The sequence below is a fragment of the Dendropsophus ebraccatus genome, chromosome 5 (genome assembly GCF_027789765.1).
Source record: "Dendropsophus ebraccatus isolate aDenEbr1 chromosome 5, aDenEbr1.pat, whole genome shotgun sequence".
In the NCBI taxonomy this organism is placed as follows: Eukaryota; Metazoa; Chordata; class Amphibia; order Anura; family Hylidae; genus Dendropsophus; species Dendropsophus ebraccatus.
In genome coordinates, this window is record NC_091458.1 from 28,047,113 (window position 1) to 28,067,418 (window position 20,306).

Here is a 20,306-nt window from a genome sequence, read left to right on the forward strand (position 1 = left end):
CTTCCGTTTCATACACTCAAAGTAAATGTATCTAACAATACCTTGTCGACTCTTTAGAGAGAGTGAAATATGGGATATCTGTGAACCATGAGGCTGGGTTCCATGTACTATTTTGATCAGTATCTTTAAAGGGGTTATCCAGCACTACAAAACCATGGCTACTTTCTTCCAGAGACAGCCCAATCTTGTCTCCAGCTTGGGCGGGGTTTTGCTTCTCAATTCCATTGAAGTGAATGGAGCTTAAAGTGACTGTACCACCAGGCTCAGGCTGAAGAACTGGAGGCGGACCGACCCACCCTTAGTGGGAAGAAACCCCAGCCCCTCCATGACGTGACTCCATTAGAATCAATGGAACCCTATCATAGAGGGGCTAGGGTTTCCTCCCACTATGGGTGGGTCAGCCCGTCTCCAGTGCTTCAGCCTGGGCCTGGTGGTACCGCAGCTGAACTGAAGACCAGAATCATGTTGTCTGTGAAAGAAAGTGGCCATGTTTTTGTAGCATTGGATAATCCCTTTAACTAATGCTGCGTTTACACGGAACGATAATTCGCCTGATCGTACGATTAACGATTTCGAAGTAACGATTTTTTTTTTTATAATGATCAGCGTTTAGACGGAACGATATATTGTATGGAAAAATCGTTTTACGATCACTTAAGCCTATCTCGCACATAGGTAAAATCGGTGAACGACTGATTACACGGAACGATCTGCGAATTTTTTGCGAACGACGATTTTAGAACATGTAAGATCAAAATGAACGATTTCTCGCTCGTCGCTTGATCGTTCACTGCGTTTACACTTACGTTTATCGTTCGAATTCGATCGTTATAGTGCAAATTCGCACGATAATCGTTCCATGTAAACGCAGCATCAAACTAGTAAATGGTTCCGGTCCTGGATTTAGCTGAAAATACTGACAGTATACTATGTGTATACTCTGCTTTAGACTAGACTCAGCCATAGGGGGCGTTCACACATTCCGTAAACACAGACTATGGGGGAGATTTATCAAACATGGTGTAAAGTGAAACCGACTCAGTTGCCCCTAGCAACCAATCAGATTCCACGTTTCATTTTCCAAAGAGTTTGTGAGGAATGAAAGGTGGAATCTGATTGGTTGCTAGGGGCAACTGAGTTAGTTTCACTTTACACCAGTTTGATAAATCTCCCCTTATGTGCTACAGAGCGGAATTTGGAGTCCCTGGGGTCATAATAAAAGATGAAGCGGTGAACTCAGAATTCCTCTCTGTAGCACATTATCCGTATTTACGGACTATGCAAATAATGTGTGAATGCCCAGTTAACAGCAGTGGTGACCGAGTATGTGTTTGATACAGTTCCCTAAGGGTGTATCTAACTGTTCTGTAGAAGATTGATAGCAGTTATATTGCAAAACAGATCTTAGATCTGCACCTAAAATTAGAAGGCCACTAAAATGCACAGAGGACCCCGGTGTTGGGCACCTCTAAAACACAAGACCGTGAAAGGAGCCAGAAGCCCCCCCAGAAGCTGATCCCGCAGAAGCATCATCATCACTGTCCTTGTCAAAATCCTGCCACCACAGTGGGGACTTCAGCAGCGGAGAGATGTAGGCCGCCCTGTTCCTTGCTTCCTTCTCTTGCTCCTATAAAAAAGATACGGATAAAATATATACGTTTTAATAAAAATTTCACCTTTGTTTCCTCCTTCCTAAAACTCATAAATATCTTTATCACCGTCAATCCTGATCTTCCTGGTGCAGTAAAAAAAAAAACACACACTTGGTTGAAGTACAGCTGTGCAGGTAAGGGGGTATTAATGGAGAGGCATATGTCATTTAGGATCTGTGAAGAGCTTTTGATTGATTGATAACTTGAAATCATCCTTTGAAATCCATCTACAAACTTAGTGAACAAACCGTCAATAGAAATCAAAATCACACAGCTGACTACAGTGATATATATTATGGACGGTATAAAGTTTCTCCAAGCACCACTATGTATTATGGACTTGCACTGGCAATGCACATCACTCTCCATCTGTTGTTAGAAATGCATCAGTACTCTGGGAACCATCACACCATCAGGTTTTTAATCAACTGAAGATTAGCAGTGTTAAAGGGGTTATCCAGCGCTACAAAAACATGGCCGCTTTCTTCCAGAGACAGCACTACTCTTGTCTCCAGTAAGGTGTGGTTTGCAATTAAGCTCCATTCACTTCAATGGAACTGAGTTACAAACCCCACCTAAACTGGAGACAAGAGTGATACTGTCTCTAGAAGAAAGCGGCCATGTTTATGTAGGGCTGGATAACCCCTTTAAAGTGGTGCTATTAGGTAATTCGACTATATCTCGAACACTGGGCTTTATGGTAGAGTATTTGAGGAGAAAACAGGATTTATTGTACTAAAACGCATTTCATCCGCTGAGATATATTTGGCATAAAGCATATGGGGTAGTCTGTGCTCTTGCAGGACTTAACAGACTACAATGCAATTATATAGGCACAGAGTTGGGTTCTAGAAGGGGTGAAGAAGATGACTACCCTAACCTAAGGCCTCCATCCCTGAACGCATACATTATACACATGTTCTCCTATACTCAAGCTTGCTAACTTCAGCAGAGGGGAACTACACTTCTTGGCTATATAGAGCCCCCAAATGTCCAATGGCGGACCTGACTGAATACCTCCATTAGCTGGGCACTGCTATGTGTTCACTCTATGTTGATAGTATGGTATGGACACATTGGATGGAGGGTAGTTATTTGGTACTGTTTGGGAAATACCTGGGCCTTCTACAGATTTTTGGTGTAGGCAGATCTCCTCCCTCCCTAAATCCCTTGAACCCACCATTAAGCCAATAGTCACACAGTATGGGAACGTACCTGCAGATACTTGATATTGTCTTTCGAGATGGCTTCCATTAGCTCCTTGCTGAGGGCAACATCTCCATGCGACTTAAGTGACCCTAAGTCTATACCAGTGTCCGCCTGTCCATGAGGCCGGTGTCTGTAAAATAAAACATAGGCCGTATCCTTGGGGAAGAAGGAAGTGACGTTGCTGACAGATTCAAAGGATGAGAATGAGACTCGGGTGTCATTGAACAGATACCACTGGATCTCCATGTCTAGATGTTTGTCACTGGCAAACTTTTTAATCCCGGCACTTGCTGGTTTATGACCATCTTTGTCCATGCAGTCCCTCGAATAGCAATAATAATGTCCACTTTCTGAGGACAGTCCAGAATGCACGATGACGGTGCACAGGTCATAGGTTGTGGACTGGTGGGCGTTGGCTGAGATGGATCTACTGCTACTTTCTATACACACATTCTCCGTCCGATGAGGATTTATGTGGACTGGTAATTTGAGGATCAAAGGAATTTGCACATTGTCCAAGATCTTTCTTCTTCTCATGGCTTTCAAGTCGAAAGAGAATCTTAGCAAAGTCAAGATCAGATACTGTGGACCTGTCGAGAGCTCCACCACCTTCTCAGCATCTTGCAAGGAGGCACAGGTTTCACATCGATATTTATTATCCTCCGTCAGCATCTCAGGGCATAAGAAATGGTTGATCAAGTCCGATAGGGTGAGGGTGCATTTTTTTAACCCTGGTGCTTCACAAGATGAAGAAGAGGCCAAGCCTTGACTTCCAGCAAAAGAACAATTGTTCTCATCTTTGTCTTCAGAATTATTTTTATCCGATATCCCGACAGTTGTTACTTTTCCTTGGTCCTTGCTAGCTTTCTGTTTCCACGTCCCATGGTTGGGAGAACTTGTTGACCGCTGGTCTTGGCCTTCAAGATTTTTGGACCCTGTATTTCTAACTGTTACACTGGAAGGCACAGAAGTCTTGGTAAACTTGGTAGCCGAGTCATCTTGTGGTGGGAAAGCTAGAGACAAGTCAGTGAAGGCCTCCTCCCTAGCTGAGATACTGTGGCACTTCAAGCACCGAATTCTGGTGACGATACGGCCACCAAACATCTGCTCCACCAAGGTTCTGTTGCCCAAGATGGTTTTCTTCACTTGGAAACCGCAGTTGGTCTGGGCTAGAGTTTGGGATATCCTTTTGCCTGTTTTTTCCTCTTCATGAAGCCTTAGAATAAGGGGAATAGAGTGTAAGCTTAAAAAAGAAACTAATGCATCTAAAAGTATAAGCAGACAGTGGTGCCATTTGTTATAGAGAACAAGGCTGGTTTGATAAGTGAGTTGTAAATGCCGCTGCTATGAAGCCCTATAAACCTTTCCCATTTTCTGTCTGTGCCCATGGCTTGCAAAGCTTTTAATGAAACATTAAGAAGATCATCAACTTAACATATAACACATACAGCTAAACTAAGTATGTAAGAGATACAAAGCTGTACAACATGTCTGTCTCCACTCATCATTATAGGGAAATTGCACAGTTGTTTTCCCTGACAGGAGACACCAGGGGGCACCCAGGCTCTCCCAAACCCCCCAGACTTTATACCTACCCTGACTTCCAGCAGATGACTTACCGATCTAGAAGATATTTTAGATATTCTGAGCAGTCTTGCTGCACACCTGGTGTAAACCAAGGAGGCCAAGATGACGCCAGGAAACTTTCAGGTGAGATAGCCGGGCGCTAAACGAAGATAATGTTACACTCTGTATTATACTCCAGAGCTGCACTCACTATTCTTCTGGGGCAGTCACTGTGTACATACATTACATTACTGATCCTGTACTGATCCTGAGTTATATCCTGTTCTATACTCCAGAGCTGCACTCATTATTCTGCTGGTGGGGTCACTGTGTACATACATTACATTACTTATCATGTACTGATCCTGAGTTACATCCTGTATTATACTCCAGTGCTGCACTCACTATTCTGCTAATAACTATGTGAAACAGTCGACAATCTTGTCCTCAGACACAGCCCGAAAGGTTTGGCTGAGCTCCTATAATGAGGTTGATTGTTTTTCTTCCATTGGATTACTCTACAGCGCCTAATGTAATTCTCTGTGAAGAAACTAAACAAACAGAGAATTCTGGAAGATTTCAGCTCTGAAGCCAGTGAGTGCAGTTTCAAAAACTGTAAAAAAAAAAATAAACAAAAACAAATAGGAATAAAAGAACTGAATATTCTGGAGTCCTACCCACCTGACTGTGCTCTAGGAAGGCAAAGAGATGCTGCAGCTTCATCATCAGGGGCTGGGAGCTGCTGTCTCGTAAACAGAGGACCGAGTGCCTGAAACTGAGAGCAGGTGACATGTCAGACAGGGACTGTGCTGCAATCACACACATCTACATATAGCTCTGCCTGTGCTGCAGCTTGAGGAGTAACCAGAGTCACAGATGTTTTATAGAGTCTGCAAAAAACTGCCCCACTGCCACCCCTACGGTAAACATGGCCCAGGCATTGCCCACTAGCACCAAATATTCCTATTAGCCATGTTCTTGGTGCAATGAGCGCAGTTTAGTAGAAGAAGCCATCGCTCCCTTCCTGCTGGTAAAATCCATGAAGCTATTTTCAGCAGAAGTAAATTGTCATCTTAGAGTAAAATCGATGAACATGCAGCAGGCGTCCTACCATAGGGCTCTGGGGGATAGATGCCAGGGACTATTTAAAGGCGTATCGCTATTTTCATGCTATTTCACAAGGACATGTTGAACCTGCTGGGGTCTCAATTCTTGAAAGGGATAATATAAGGCTGAGGTGTATACATATGAAGGAGGCCCAATAGCCAAATCCAAAATTGGCACCACCCAGAAATATGCACCCTGCATAATACGGCATCCCGGGCCGTTCACTAAGGACCACTGTACACTTACTCAGAAGCCATAAATAAAGCCTGCAGGATGCTATTCATGTAACACGTGTTTCCCAGGTTTATCAGGCCGATCTTCCCGGTGTCTGACTTGGACACCAGTCTGGGATAATATGGCGCCAGCTCGTTCTTCTGTGATGTCCACGCATTCTGTCCAAGAAGTTGTTTTATCCGATCTTCATTGGGGACTGGTAACTTCTGCCAGAGAGAAGAACATGCAGTCAGTCCATGTCTCCACATGCTATTCCATTCTCCTGATACACAGGAGTGCTTAAGTGTGCTTAAAGGGGGTATCCAGGATTAGAAAAACATGGCAGCTATTTTCTAGAAGCAGCGCCACTCTTGTCCTTAGGTTAGGTGTGGCTTTTGCAGCTTGGTTTTTATTGAAGTGAATGGAATACAATTACAATACCACACACAACCTCTAATCCTGGATAACCCCTTTAAAGGGGCACGCCATCAAAAATGTTATTCTTTTAAATCATCTGGTTTTAGAAAGTGCCAAATATATGTTATTTATTTGTATTAAAAAAAAATCCAGTACTTATCAGCTGCGGTATGTCCTGCAGGAAGTCGTGTATTCTTTCCAGCCTGTGACAGTGCTCTCTGCTGCCACCTCTGTCCATGTCAGGAACTGGCCATAGAACTGTCTCTCCTGCTCTCTGAACTGGAAAGACTACACCACTTCCTGCAGGGCATACAGCAGCAAATACGTACTGGAAGACTTCAGATTTGAGATTAATAGAAGCAAATTACAAATCTCTGGAGCTTTCAGTTGATTTAAAAAAAAATAAAAAAATATTATATATATAATTTTATTTTTATTTTATTATATTGCTGGAGTACCCCTTCAAAGGGGTAATGTATAGTGCCCACCTTTATTGCTTCCATGACTGGCTCATACAGATCAGGATACCCCGAGAAGCGAAACACCATGCAATGGATGAGTTCTGCAAACTGCTCCACACAGCTGGTGGCTGAATTTGTGTTCTCATTGAAGAGGCAGGAAACCATCTGCGGGATGTGAGGAACGATCTGGAAGACAAAATGATGGCCATTCGGGTAATTCTGTCCAATGTTATACGGTATATATAAAGTATATGGAAATCTCTCATATGGCTAGCTAAAATGGTTTTCAGATTTTTTATCATTATAGACAGAGCGCAATTCCAGCATGCTCACATCCGAATGTTCAGAATTTGATTACCGGTGGCTGAAGAAGTTGGATGCGCCCTAGGGAGTCCTGGAAAACATGGATACAGCCTATGGCCTATAGCCATCCAACTTCTTCAGCCACTGATAATCAAATGCTGAACATTCAGACTCAAGTGTCTAATGTAGAGAGGGGGCAAATACGTTTGCACAGCACCATATTATGTTAGGTACCTTATCGGGAAAACATGTCTGTAGTAGTAAAGTGAAATGGTTGTGACTCTTACCAGATGAAAAGCTTCAGGTGAGTGCTGAAAGCTCAGGAGCATATACCTGAGCACAGACAGCGCCCCCTCTCGAACAACGGGGTATAATAACTTTGAGAATACCTGAAAAGAAAATATGTCAGGAATTGTCAGTACACGGGAGATTTGTGGTCATCTGTCACTTAGTGGAGCTCTCTAAACCCCTACCCGCATTGTGTCCCACACAAGCCCCATCTTAAATGAGAACTATGTTTGACAAAAACATCCAAAAAATATCCTAGGTTCATGATACTTGGACCTTTTGTATTTTCGATAGGGAAACTTCAGTCAGGATGCTGAACTTCTTCACAGCGGCGAGCCCCTTTAATAAAGCGATAATCCACTTGTCAATGTTCTTGCCGAGAGGCCATGACACCCAGTCAATCATCCTGCAAAGAGAAGACATTGGATGTCGTTTTATGCCTAACCTTTACTTTTCCTCTTGCCGTGCCTCCTCCTGGTGTGATGCCAGAACTGCCCTGTGTATCTAACCAATCAGATGTCTCGCCCTGCAGCTCCTCCTCCCCCTCACAGCATTCAGTCTCAGACAGGGAGACAATTTGCAGCTCCATACCCCTCCTCCTCCTCTCTATCTTCTATTTATGGATTTATTTGGTTACTTAAGTCAAAAAGCTAACAGCCACAGGCTTCTACAATGTAAAAAACATACTGCGATGGTAATACCTCTATTAAGGTATCTAAACCTCAATCTCAGTCATTCAGATCTGTGACATCACTACATAGCTAGGCCAGTAATTTATACCTGTTAATGGAGGTCATCATCTGGGCATCAGTCACGCTGTCTGCATTGGCCACGTTTCTTACAATGCCCTCCATGAGTTGTAGGGGTATATACTGCACCACGCTGGCCAGAGCATTGGATGGTGTCTCCATTTCATCTAGAAATCACAAGAATCGGCTTCAGAACAGACAATAAGGAATTACATATAGTTATATAATTGGAAAAGTGATTGGGTTGAACGGCACCGTCTACCTGCTTTATTCTAGTTATATAATTGATTACTTAGGCTGTTAAAGGGATTGTCTAGTAGAAAAACCCTATTGTCACAGAGGGGGATTCCCTGTTCTTTGCTTCCGAGGTCCGGTCTAAGGGCATATAGGGGAGTGCCTAGATAGTAACTAGTTTATAAAGCTAATAACGGCTAGCCCGTACTCTGGTGGGCATGGCATGTCCAAGCATTATATGGACATCCATTGATATCAATGGGTGGTCTGTAATGCCACCTACATATTCCCCTTTTAGCCAATGCAAAAAATTTTCCTTATACAGATGGAGCCAGCAGTAAAGATGCTGCATCTGCATGACATTTTATTGCCACAGCATATCGGCACAACATCCTTAGTGCTGGCTACACTGCAGAGCTCTACGCAGCTCCAGACATTGCCGCTCACAAAAGTTTCTGTGGTACCTATTTCCAAAATGGCCAATGAGGGGTGTTGCAGAGTTTTTTATTTCCACAAAGTTTAGGGTTTTTTTTTCTTTACTTATTACTAGCTTAGTAATGGAGCCATCTGGTAGGCAATGCCCATTAATAAGCTGGAGCATAGTGATAGCCCATAAAAGACTAGTACTAACCCTCTTATTACCCTGGTATCCAATGCTATCAGGGGATCTGAGAAGAGCCAGGTAGCATTAGGTCTTTGCTAGAGATGAGCGCAATTGGAAGATGTTCAAGTTCAATCGTTCAGCATTTGATTACCACTAGCTGAAGGAATTTGATGCAGCCCTAGAGAGTCTGGAAAATACATCCATGTTTTCCTGGACTCCCTAGGGCTGCATCTAACTTCTTTTGCCACTGGTAATCAAAGGCCAAACAATCGAACTCGAGCATGTTCCAGTTGCACTCATCTCTAGTCCTTGCATCAAAAATTATACTTGGGGTCTGGGCAGCAGCAGGCTGGTGTTATTTAGCTGGGAAAGGCAATGGATTTTGGTAATACCAGGCTGCTGCTGCTTGTATTGTAGCTGGCTGTTATGGAAAGCAGGGGGACACCACACTTTTTTCACCCTGTACTGCACTTTGTGATAGATGTAACATGTTAACTATCAAGTTGGCACTAGCTGCATCTGTGCAATAAAATTCTAAATAAATATTACTTGGACACACATTTGTGACTCCTTGGCTATGTGGTGACCTGTACTCTATATGTACTGTACTGCAGTTTTTCACTATGTTCTTACCTGGTAAAGATATAATAGTAAACAGTTCTTTAAGCGACGGAAGGACCAGGGAAGTCTGAAGCCTCCAGATACTTTGAAGGAGTGCACTGACTCTGTTCACTTGGTCCAGAAACTGTATGATCCCCTCCTCTCCTTCACAATGACAGTGGAACTGGCTGATGCATCTGATTAGCTGCTGGCACAACAGAAGTTGGTGGTTCCTATCTGGAATACACTGGGTGTATGAAGTCAGGAGCTTGCTGACCCTCATGCAGACCTTTAGACTTGGTCTTTCGCAGACAATTCTGAGGACTTCGATCCTCAAGAGCCTAAAGATCTCCTCTGTGGAAGGTTTGTCCAACACAAACTGTAGGCCGAGATGTATGTAATCCAAGATATAGGCATGTCTCTTTCCTAGAGAGCCATATCCTTCCTGAAGAAGACTCAGTATAAACCTAACATTGAAAAATTCTTCAAATTCTTCTGGGTGGTACTTGCCGTAGACTTCGAGAACTTCTCTGGCCGTTTCCCTGGCAAAGCGAGATTCGCCAAGAAAGAACAGCTTGGTGGAAAGTTCTAACATGGACCAGCACTGCTCAGTGTCAATAGGCTGCTTGGAAGCTTCAATTACTCTTCGTGCTAAGCTCTGCTTAACGTACATGGGATAGGAAGACTGCATGACAGCTTCTAGTATCTTATCCATAGCTTATGTTACTATCAGGCTTATTCGGTCTTATAAAGGGAAGATCAACAGAAGAGCTGGAACAAAGTTGGAGGAATAGAAAGCTTAAACAACAAACTTTAGAAAAGCTTAAGAAAAATCTGAGCAACAGTTCTACGCCATGACACAATCCACCACTGAACACATGGACCTGATGCTTTGTGGCATCAATAGGATCGAGAGGATTCAAGGAGCGGTAAGTAAATAGAGAGGTTTGGTCTGGGGTCTGAATATAGTTAGAGATTTGGCCCGAGGTGTAATTTAATGTCTGAGGTCTGAATTTGTTTAGGGTGTCTTAATAAATTTTTAGGAATTAAGGTACTATTACACTAAAGGATTATTGGCCTTACTTGGTTGACTACCTGCCATTCAGGCCGATAATTGTTCAGTGTAATAGCACATGTTGAAAGGCAACAATCAGCCAACTAGCACAGTGTCCACTGATTGTATTCTTCCAACATGCTGAAAGAACGCGATTTTGTCATCGTCGATCTGCAGCACTTTGCTCCACGTCATAGTAGTGGTGGCTGCAGACCACTGCTGACTTCAATGGGCCACCTAAACAATTTAAGGATTGTTCAGGTGGTCCCTCCCACTGCCTCTGTGTGTAATAGCACAAACAGCAAGGGGAGAACAAGGGGAAGCAAATGCTGAGCTGAAAGGTCCACACTCGCTTACCCCAGATTATCGGGCCGTGTAATAAGGCCTTTAGTCTGTATTAATTTTAGGGTGCGTCTGTTGTTATGAAATAATTTTAGGGTCTATTCTGCGGCATGGATTCATTTCAGGGTCTTGTCTGGGGAGTGGAATAATATAGGTCTAGCCTTGGGTCTGTAGAGTTTTTAGGATGTAGATTTATTCTTGGGTCTGCTTTGGGGTATGGATTCATTTTAGGCTCTGGTCTGGGGTATGACTTTATTTTTGATTTGGTCTGGATTAATGTTATGGTCTGCAGAAAACTGGGTTAATTTTTTGGTCTGGTGTGAAGTTTAAATTTGTGTAGTGGTTTAAAAAAAAATTCATTGATTTTAAGTTCTGGGCTGTGGAATAATAATGTAGTTTGAGCTGAGGTCTGGATAATTTTAGGGTCTCCTCTGGTGTATGGAATCATTTCAGGGTATGGTCTGGGGTCTGAATAATTTGTAGGCTCTGCTTTCGGGTAAGGTTTTTTTTTAGGGGCTGGGCTGGAGCATAGTAGATTTGGTCTTGATAAATGGGCTCTGAATTAATTTTGGGGTCTGGTCTGGGGTCTAAATACCGTTTAAGTCTGGATTTATTTTAGAGTCTGATCTGGGGTTATAGAATAATTTTAGTCTCTTCTTTTGGGCACAGATTCATTTTCTAATTCCAATTTTTTTTATCGGTTTTTATCAAGAAAAACCTCTATAAAAACTTCTTACAAAGTAAATAATCAAAGAAAACACTGAAATCGATAATAACATATAGAAATTGGTCAAACATAACCTAGCTGTCCTAAAATCTAACAATGTGTGATATAACATGAAGGTTATTAATACAAATATAAATTAACAGTAAACTAGAGTATGGATTATAGTGTCTAGTCTGGAGTATGAAATTATATCGGGGCCTGGTCTGGGGTCTTAATAGTGTTATGGTCTGGTTTCATGTCTAGGTTGATGTTAGGCTCTGCTCGGAGCTATGGATGAGATTTTGTAGTGTGCTGGTGCCAGGGTCCCTGTATAACAGCATCCGCAGCTTTTGGACCTTTAGGGTGAGTTGCTGCGGAGATAATTCTGTCTTTGCTGCGGTCGTCACTTCAGCCTTTCTGCACAATAATTACAATGAATAATAAAGCAGGGAGGGATCAGATTCCACCTTGATGCATATTTAATCAATTATTGCTCTGGATCCCAAAGGATCTGATTTTGCTGCTATGGTAAAGGCTCGGCCTGGTGAATATTGAATATTAGGTAATTGCCCCTTCAGCGATTCTCTAACCTATATCTGTCAGCTGACTCACAGCAGCCCTTAAAGGGAATGTATCAGCTACATTTTCAGTTTGTTTTTGTTTTTTTACTGATTAGACCCACATCCTGAAACAAGCTCTTTTTTCTCACCTGTTTCTATTTTCTCATTATAATTTATTTTATTTCATTTTTTGCACATTATTATGGGAGCAGCCATCTTGGATGAAGTGTTTTTAACAGTACTAGTGATATTCTTTACAGCAAGCCCTATAAACATAGTCAACAATGGACATAAGCTGTTAAATAAGTTTTAACATCTGGAATAACTCATGGTTTTTCTGGCCACTAGGGGTCACTGTGTCCCCTATTGTGTTTAATTAGGGAAAGGACCAGTACATATGGTGTAAATGCATTTTGACTGTAACACTGCCACCTGCAGGTAATTATCAGTACTACAGTGTTTTAAAAAATCAATTTAGAAAACTTAGGAATGTAAATGAGCCCCTACCCTTACATCCTTACATCTCCAAAGACATATGAGGCCACAATACTATACTCTTAGAAATGGATGGGGCCCTACTGCATATCTGTCTCTAATTTAGTACATAGACTAGCAGTCTTTTTTGTTGAAAACTGTAGCAGAGCTGAGTTTGTCCACACCATATAATATCACAGTGTGTCATTAGAGATTTGGCATAGGACTGCTGGTAAAAGGGCTGCATTATTTAATTGAATTTTGTTAATGATGACGAAAACAATAGGATTACAAACTTGGCTCTGCTACATCTGCAAGATGTTGGTGTTTAGTTTTCCTTTAAGAGGACTTATAATCTAACCCCCAGTTCTGTGCTAGTGCTAGTAGTCCCTCAATGACCTTGCACCTCCATGTTTTTCCCACTTTCTAAGTTAGAAACATATGTGCAGATGTAGCAGAGCTGAATTTGTCTAAACGTGTGATCTGGGATATTCCATAGGACTATAGATAATCCTTTCCCCATATACTCTGTAAACTCTTGGGCATCTGAGCGAGTAGACAATAGATAGTGACCCTTCTGTACTATATATATTCTGCAATGATGGGGTGACAATGAGGGGGTGACAATCTTCCGATGAGGGTGTGCAAGAATACAAACATAAAAATGAATAGAAACAACAAAAATTCAAAACAAATAAAAAAAAGGTAAACATGCACACAAATGAACAATTTAAAAAAAAGGAAAAGCAAAAACAAGGCAAATTTAAATTTTCAAATAAAAAAAAAAATAATCAGAATTTAGTATGCAAAAATGAATTGTTTCCTTTTAGTTAGTTTTTCGGGGATTGTTCCATGTGGCTCTGCACGCTCTGTGTTTACCAGGGGGACGGGCGGCTGAAACAATCGACTGGTTCCAGAATGGTCTGTGTCACATTCCCGCTGTAACTGCAGCCAGGGACATTGTGACCACATAAACAAGATTGTCTCCTATGTGCCACATAGAGATGCAGCAGAGCTGAACTTGCTACTGTGCTCATACCATATGGGGAGCATTTGTGTCATGCTGCAGTGAATGGATGTCATGGAAGCCGGTATGCTATTGCCATATGGTTACATTACAAACTCAGCTCTGCTACATCTTTATTATATATTCAATCTAATAATGTAAAAAAAGTTTTTATTATATGAAATCTTATTAGATGAAACTAACTTCTTTTTAGGTTCCAAAACCAATGGCGTATTTGTCCCACACTCATGGCTCGTGATTTGCTCCCTGCACCATAGATATAACAGAGATTACATAGGAATAGGTTTCAGACTAGATATTATTAGTTGTAGTAGTGCTCAGTTTGGTAAAACACATAGTAATATTGCTATGTATGTTATATGCTTAATGCTTAACCAACACTACATTCCAATATAGCTAAATGGCAAATTCAGCTCTGCTACAACTGCACATAACCAAGTTAAAAACAAATTGGAAAATCTATATTCGGAATGTCAACTTGTACTACTAGTCCCAGCACAATATTCCAGGCAGGATTATAATACCTCTTACCTTTAGGGTAGGTTGACACGGTTTTATTTTCTTTTTGGTGTTGTTTGTAATGTTACAGATGTAGCAGAGCTGAATTTGCCGGTTTGTTACTAGGATAACATAAACCAGGTAAAATAATGGAGCATGTTTACCTGCAACATCCCTGATGACACGTGGAGCGTTGTGCCCGATGACAAACTCTGCTCACCTACACCTGTATATAGGTAACTAATAACCCAATCAAATCTGTTATAGAACTACATGCCCCAGGACTGCAGAATTTTAGTTCCCAAGATGCCCAATAATTCAACAGCGTAATGGGATGTAGCAGAGCTGGAATTGTTATTTCGTTGTTTGCCCTAATAAGTCAATGAGATAGTATAATGGTTTAGTAGGTTTACCTGCAGTCCTACGTAAAACCACTGCTGGCATGTGCCAATGACAAACTCAGCTCTGCTGCATCTGCAGATGTTACATGCATGATGAGCGACCTCAGTCAGGGATGGTACTCACCACTAGATGAGGGATGTGTGCGGAGAGAATGGAGTGGGATGAGTGTGTGGGCGAGGAGATGCTGGTTCCGGGCAGGGGATGGATGCTGATGCTGGGAGGGACGCTGCGTCTCATCTATCTGCAGGACAGCACAGGCTTCTCCAGTGCCCAAACTTCCCCGATGTCTCTGCTGGTTGGCACAGTCCCTGGCATGCTGACCACACCCACTGCTATACTGTGCCACACACCTACACACAGCTCCATAGAATTACAACCTCCCTATGGGAATCAATGGAGAGAAGTTATACAGCATCCTGTACTAAACACATATATATCTGTATCTGTATCTGTAGCTGGGTAATAACATATAGGGCTACTAATGACAACTTTTCCAGAATCCAGAACGGCAAACCAGTCTAGGCAGCCAAAGGACTATTGCTTCTCCGCCAATATATATCTAGGAGGTAGGATTCATTATTGTCAGGATACTAGAAAAGTTGGGTGGCAATGATTTATGAAACAGTGACAACTTTTCCAGGATCCTGAATGGCAAACCTGCCTGCCACTCATGCAGCATAAGGTACACCACTCCTGCAGCAATATCTGGGAGGGATTGTTCAGGATTCTTAGAAAGCTAGGTGACAATGAATATGCATATCATGGTAGGAGGCTATTGCACCTTTCCCAGGATCCTGAATGGTAAACCAGCCAGTCTAGGCAGCCAAAGGTCTTTTGCTTCTGCACCAATGTATATCTAGGATTTATTTATTGTTCATGATTCTAGAAAAGCTGGGTGGCAACGGATATGAAACTGTGACAACTTTTCCAGGATCCTGAATGGGAAAACCCATCTGCCTATGGAGAGAAAGGTCCGACACTTCTGCAATAAAATGTACCAAGAGAGGAATTTATTGTTCAGGATTCTAGGAAAGCTGGGTACTAATACGGCAGCTGTGATAGAATCCCAAATAGCAAAGCAGCCTTGGTGTACAATGAAAGATTCCTGGTTGCTATGTGACTGTATAACTGGGTAGATTTATCTTTCAGGATTCTAGGAAAGCTGGGTTGTGCAGTAAGGGTTGTGATTTAACTCCTGTAACCCAGTTGTATAATGGAGTGACTTTATTGTAAAGGAAAGCTGGATGACTATTAACTAGTAAGGCTGCCATGACAAGTTGCAGTTCAGCTTTCCAAGAATCCCGAAAGGCAAATCTGCCTAGTTATACAGTGAAAGGTTCCTGCAATTCCATAGATGTAAAACTTGAACTATGTATCAATTAGGATTCCAGAAAAGCTGGTTGACAACTAGAATGGGGCTGTCCTGAGAGTAAGGCTGTGATTAAGCTTTTCCTGAATCCTGAATGGCAAAACAGCCTAAAATCATTGCATTACTACAGCTGTATAACAGGGCAAGCTGATCTTTCCAGATTCAAGGAAAGCTGGGTAATAATTCATTTGGCGGCCATGACAGTGGTCGTGACCCAGCTTTCCCGGAATACTGAATGGTAAAGAAGCCTTGGTTTGTATAGCTGTATTCTAGGAAGACTGGCTGGTATACCAATAGGGCTGTCATGACAGGTTCCTAGAATCCTGAATGGTAAAGCAGCATTGCTATGCAATGTATGTATCATTCAGGATCCTGGAAAAGCTGGGTGATACACAGATATGGGCTACACAACCCTATACACAGCAGGATGAGACGCGCTGTGTGTTCAGACATCTTTTCAGCAATTTGTGCCCCACAAGGCCCCACCCTGAAGAGAGTCACCTTTCAGTAGTGTCAGTGCTATAGCTGATCAGCGCAGTATATACACAATACAAGGAGAAGAGAAGAAGCTGCCTATTAATAGATCAATAACCAACATCTGTACATATCAATAAACTCCACCGCCATACACATATGCAAGAGAAAAAATATCAGAGGACGTGCATGAAGGTTATTCTATACCAGGAAGAAAGAAGAGAACCATCCAACCACCTCACCCCGAGGAAGAACATCTATTATTACTGCTCCCGGAAACCTCAGCCCTGGCCTCAGGAGCCCACAGTGTACTCAGCTACAGAGCACCATCACCAGGAGGATGGGGAGCTATAAAGATATGCTGCACTGTTATGTAGTACTCTGACTGGTAGAGGTAGTATTACAGTAGTTATATTCTTGTATATAGGGGCAGTATTATAGTAGTTATATTCTTGTATATAGGAGCAGTATTATAGCAGTTATATTCTTGTATATAGGAGCAGTATTATAGAAGTTATATTCTTGTATATAGGAGCAGTATTATAGTAGTTATATTCTTGTATATAGGGGGCAGTATTATAGTAGTTATATTCTTGTACATAGGAGCAGTATTATAGTAGTTATATTATTGTATATAGGAGCAGTATTATAGTAGTTATATTCTTGTATATAGGGGGCAGTATTATAGTAGTTATATTCTTGAATATAGGAGCAGTATTATAGTAGTTATATTATTATACATAGGAGCAGTATTATAGTAGTTATATTCTTGTATATAGAGGCAGTATTATAGTAGTTATATTCTTGTACATAGGAGCAGTATTATAGTAGTTATATTCTTGTATATAGGGACAGTATTATAGTAGTTATATTCTTGTATATAGGAGCAGTATTATAGTAGATATAGTCTTGTATATAGGAGCAGTATTATAGTAGTTATAGTCTTGTATATAGGGGCAGTATTATATTAGTTATAGTCTTGTACATAGGAGCAGTATTATAGTAGTTATATTCTTGTATATAGGAGCAGTATTATAGTAGTTATATTCTTGTATATAGGGAGCAGTATTATAGTAGTTATATTCTTGTGCATAGGGGGATCCCTGCCACAACACACATCCGTAACAAGTACAAATGTTTATATGGGGCTATAGTATTCTTTTTTTTAGAGATGAGTCTATCCAAACCCGAACTTTCGGCATTTGATGAGCGGCGGCTGCTGAACTTGGATAAAGCCCTAAGGCTATGTGGAAAACATGTAGTCATTGGCTGTATCCATGTTTTCCAGACAGCTACTCAAATGCTGATCGTTCGGGTTCAGATGGACTCGAACCTTAACCCGGTTCGCTCATCTCTATCTTTTTTCTTTAATTTTTCTAGTGTTTTTCACCCCCTTTAGAAGTCTATGGGGGGGATGGATGCCAATGTTTTTGTAGGAAAACACTGAATGCATAGTATTTCCGTCAGTCTTTTTCCAAACAAAACCAGGAGTGGAACTGACAGGGAAAATTATAATGGAAAGATTTGCACAGTTTCTGTGTTTTCAACCCACTCAGGGCTGTTTCTATGACCAGGCGGGACGGACCACCACACGGGGCTTCAACAGCTAGGGGGTGCCCCACGGGGCCTGACAGTCACCTGGAATCACTGCATCATTGGCAGGGGCACATTATTACTATGGGGGAACAGCAGGAGACATTATTACTATATAGGAGCACAGCAGGTGACATTATTACTATATGGAGGCACAGCAGGGGACATTATTATTATGGGGAACAGCAGGAGTCATTATTACTATATGGGACACAGCAGTGGACATTATTACTATATGGAGGGCACAGCAGGGGGCATTAATACTACATGGGGCACAGCAGGGGAAATTATTACGATATGGGGGCACAGCAGGATGCATTATTACTATATGCAGGGCACAGCAGGGGGCATTACTACTATATGGGGACACAGCAGGGGACATTATTAATAAATGGGCACAGCATGGGACATAATTACTATATGGAGAGCACAGCAGGAGACATTATTACTATATGGGGGCACAGCAGGGGGCATTATTACTATATAGGGGCACAGCATGGGACATTATTACTATATGGAGGGCACAGCAGGGGACATAACTACTATATGGGGCACAACAGGGGGCATTATTACAATATGGGGCACAGCAATGGGCATTATTACTACATGGGGCACAGCAGGGAACATCATTACTGTATGGGGGAGCAGGGGGCATTATTACTATATAGGGGCACAGCAGGGGGCATTATTACTATATGGGGGACACAGCAGGGGATATTATTACTATATGGGAGCACAGCAGGGGGCATTATTACTATATGGAGAAAGCAGGAGGTATTATTACTATATGGGAGCACAGCAGGGGGCATTATTACTATACGGGGGCACAGCAGTGGGGAATTATTACTATATGGGGGCACAGCAGGAGGCATTGTTACTATATGGGGCACAGCAGTAGACATTATTACTATATGGAAGCACAGCAGGGGACATTATTACTATGTGGGGACACAGCAGGGGACATTATTACTATATTGGGACACAGCAGGAGACATTATTACTATATGGAGGACACAGCAGGAGACATTATTACTATATGGGGACACAGCAGGAGGTATTATTATTATATGGAGGGCACAGTGGGGGGCATTATTACTATATGTGGGCACAGTAGGGAGCATTCTTACTATATTGAGGGCACAGGAGGGTATCCTACCTACAGGGGGCAACCCACATACCTACTAATTTTAGCGCACCAAAAAGAGGAATTACTACAGTTTGTGAGCCTATGAGTGGGAAAAGGGAAGGAAGTTGCTAGAAAAGTGCGGAGCCTGAGATGATTGTCTGGCAGGTTCTGAAGAGACGAATTGTAGCTGCAAGAAATCATAACGGTGGTCTCCGCCTGATGGAGAGGAAAAGGGAAAGTGCCGCCTCAGATCAAAGAAGACGTCACCTGTGAGTCACTGAATTATGTTTTTGTATTTAGTAGAACATTATTTGGTAGGGGTGCAACACCGCTCTATGCCATAATACACACACTGCTTCTTCCTAGTAACCCTAATCTTGATAAAAGGCCCCCTTCCTTCCCCCGGGCTGGGGGGGGGGGTTTATCAAGATTTACCCTGTTGCCAAAGTTACCTAGAAACTGCCCTGAACCTACTCATGGTTTTGATTAAAGGGGTACTCCAGCGGGGGGGCATTTTTTTCCTGGGACCGTGGAGGAGGCGGCTGAGGGAAACGACGTCCACTCACCTCCCCGGTTCCAGCGGCGGGTCACGCATCACAGCGCTCCGCTCGCTTCCTGGTGTCTGACGCGGCGTGACGTCTCAGGTCCGCTCAGCCAGTCAGTGACAGAGGCGGGATCCGTTTCAAGTCCGCTCGGATCCCGCCTCTGTCACTGACTGGCTGAGCAGACCTGAGACGTCACGTCTCGGGCCCGCGTCAGGCACCAGGAAGCGACCGGAGCGCTGTGATGCGGGACCCGCTGCTGGAACCGGGGAGGTGAGTGGACGTTGTTGCCCTATGCCACCTCCTACCTGGCCAGATCCCAAAATAGCCCCCACGCTGGAGTACCCCTTTAAGAAAAATACTGACTAAAAGACTGATAGAAACACTGTGTGTGAACATAGCCTTAAAGTGTAACTCTAGCCCTGATCTCCGGCCCATTTTGTAGATTTCAATAGGGAGTGATGCTGAACCTACTGGGTGGTGAATGGGTCACCAAGACAACCGTATGACGTCCCTTTAAGCTGTATCTAATAGATGCATGTTAAAGCTGGACATTTTTAATCAAATACCTTAAAAAGTCCCAGAATGCAATTAAAGAAAAATAATAAAAAAAAGAAACCTAAAACGCAGTATATAAGTGTATGGTATGGACGAGCTCCTGTCTCTTACTAGCGGTGCGCCCCACAGGTCACGTGACCTGCTGCAGACGGAACCTTTCATTCGGCGACTTCTATTT

The 20,306-nt window shown here is 42.5% G+C and overlaps 1 protein-coding gene across 5 annotated transcripts; it reads right to left on the reverse strand.

Annotated features, from left to right (window-relative positions):
- Positions 1-1,157: 1,157 nt before the first annotated feature.
- On the reverse strand, positions 1,158-20,283 carry USP35 (ubiquitin specific peptidase 35). 5 transcript variants are annotated; one of them, XM_069969720.1, is made up of 13 exons: positions 20,140-20,262; positions 14,590-14,847; positions 13,750-13,812; positions 9,437-10,174; positions 7,997-8,132; positions 7,493-7,622; positions 7,216-7,317; positions 6,653-6,811; positions 5,781-5,974; positions 5,109-5,202; positions 4,481-4,587; positions 2,868-4,077; positions 1,158-1,627 (listed from the first exon to the last, which is right to left on the reverse strand). In XM_069969720.1, the coding sequence occupies exons 4-13, from the start codon at positions 10,116-10,118 to the stop codon at positions 1,469-1,471; spliced, it is 2,973 nt and encodes a 990-aa protein (XP_069825821.1). In that variant the 5' UTR covers positions 10,119-10,174; positions 13,750-13,812; positions 14,590-14,847; positions 20,140-20,262; the 3' UTR covers positions 1,158-1,468. The 5 variants fall into 5 exon arrangements, with proteins under 5 accessions (XP_069825821.1, XP_069825822.1, XP_069825824.1 ...); XM_069969721.1 differs by lacking the exon at positions 13,750-13,812 and having other exon boundaries at positions 20,240-20,283; XM_069969723.1 differs by lacking the exon at positions 13,750-13,812 and having other exon boundaries at positions 5,781-5,971.
- Positions 20,284-20,306: the final 23 nt, after the last annotated feature.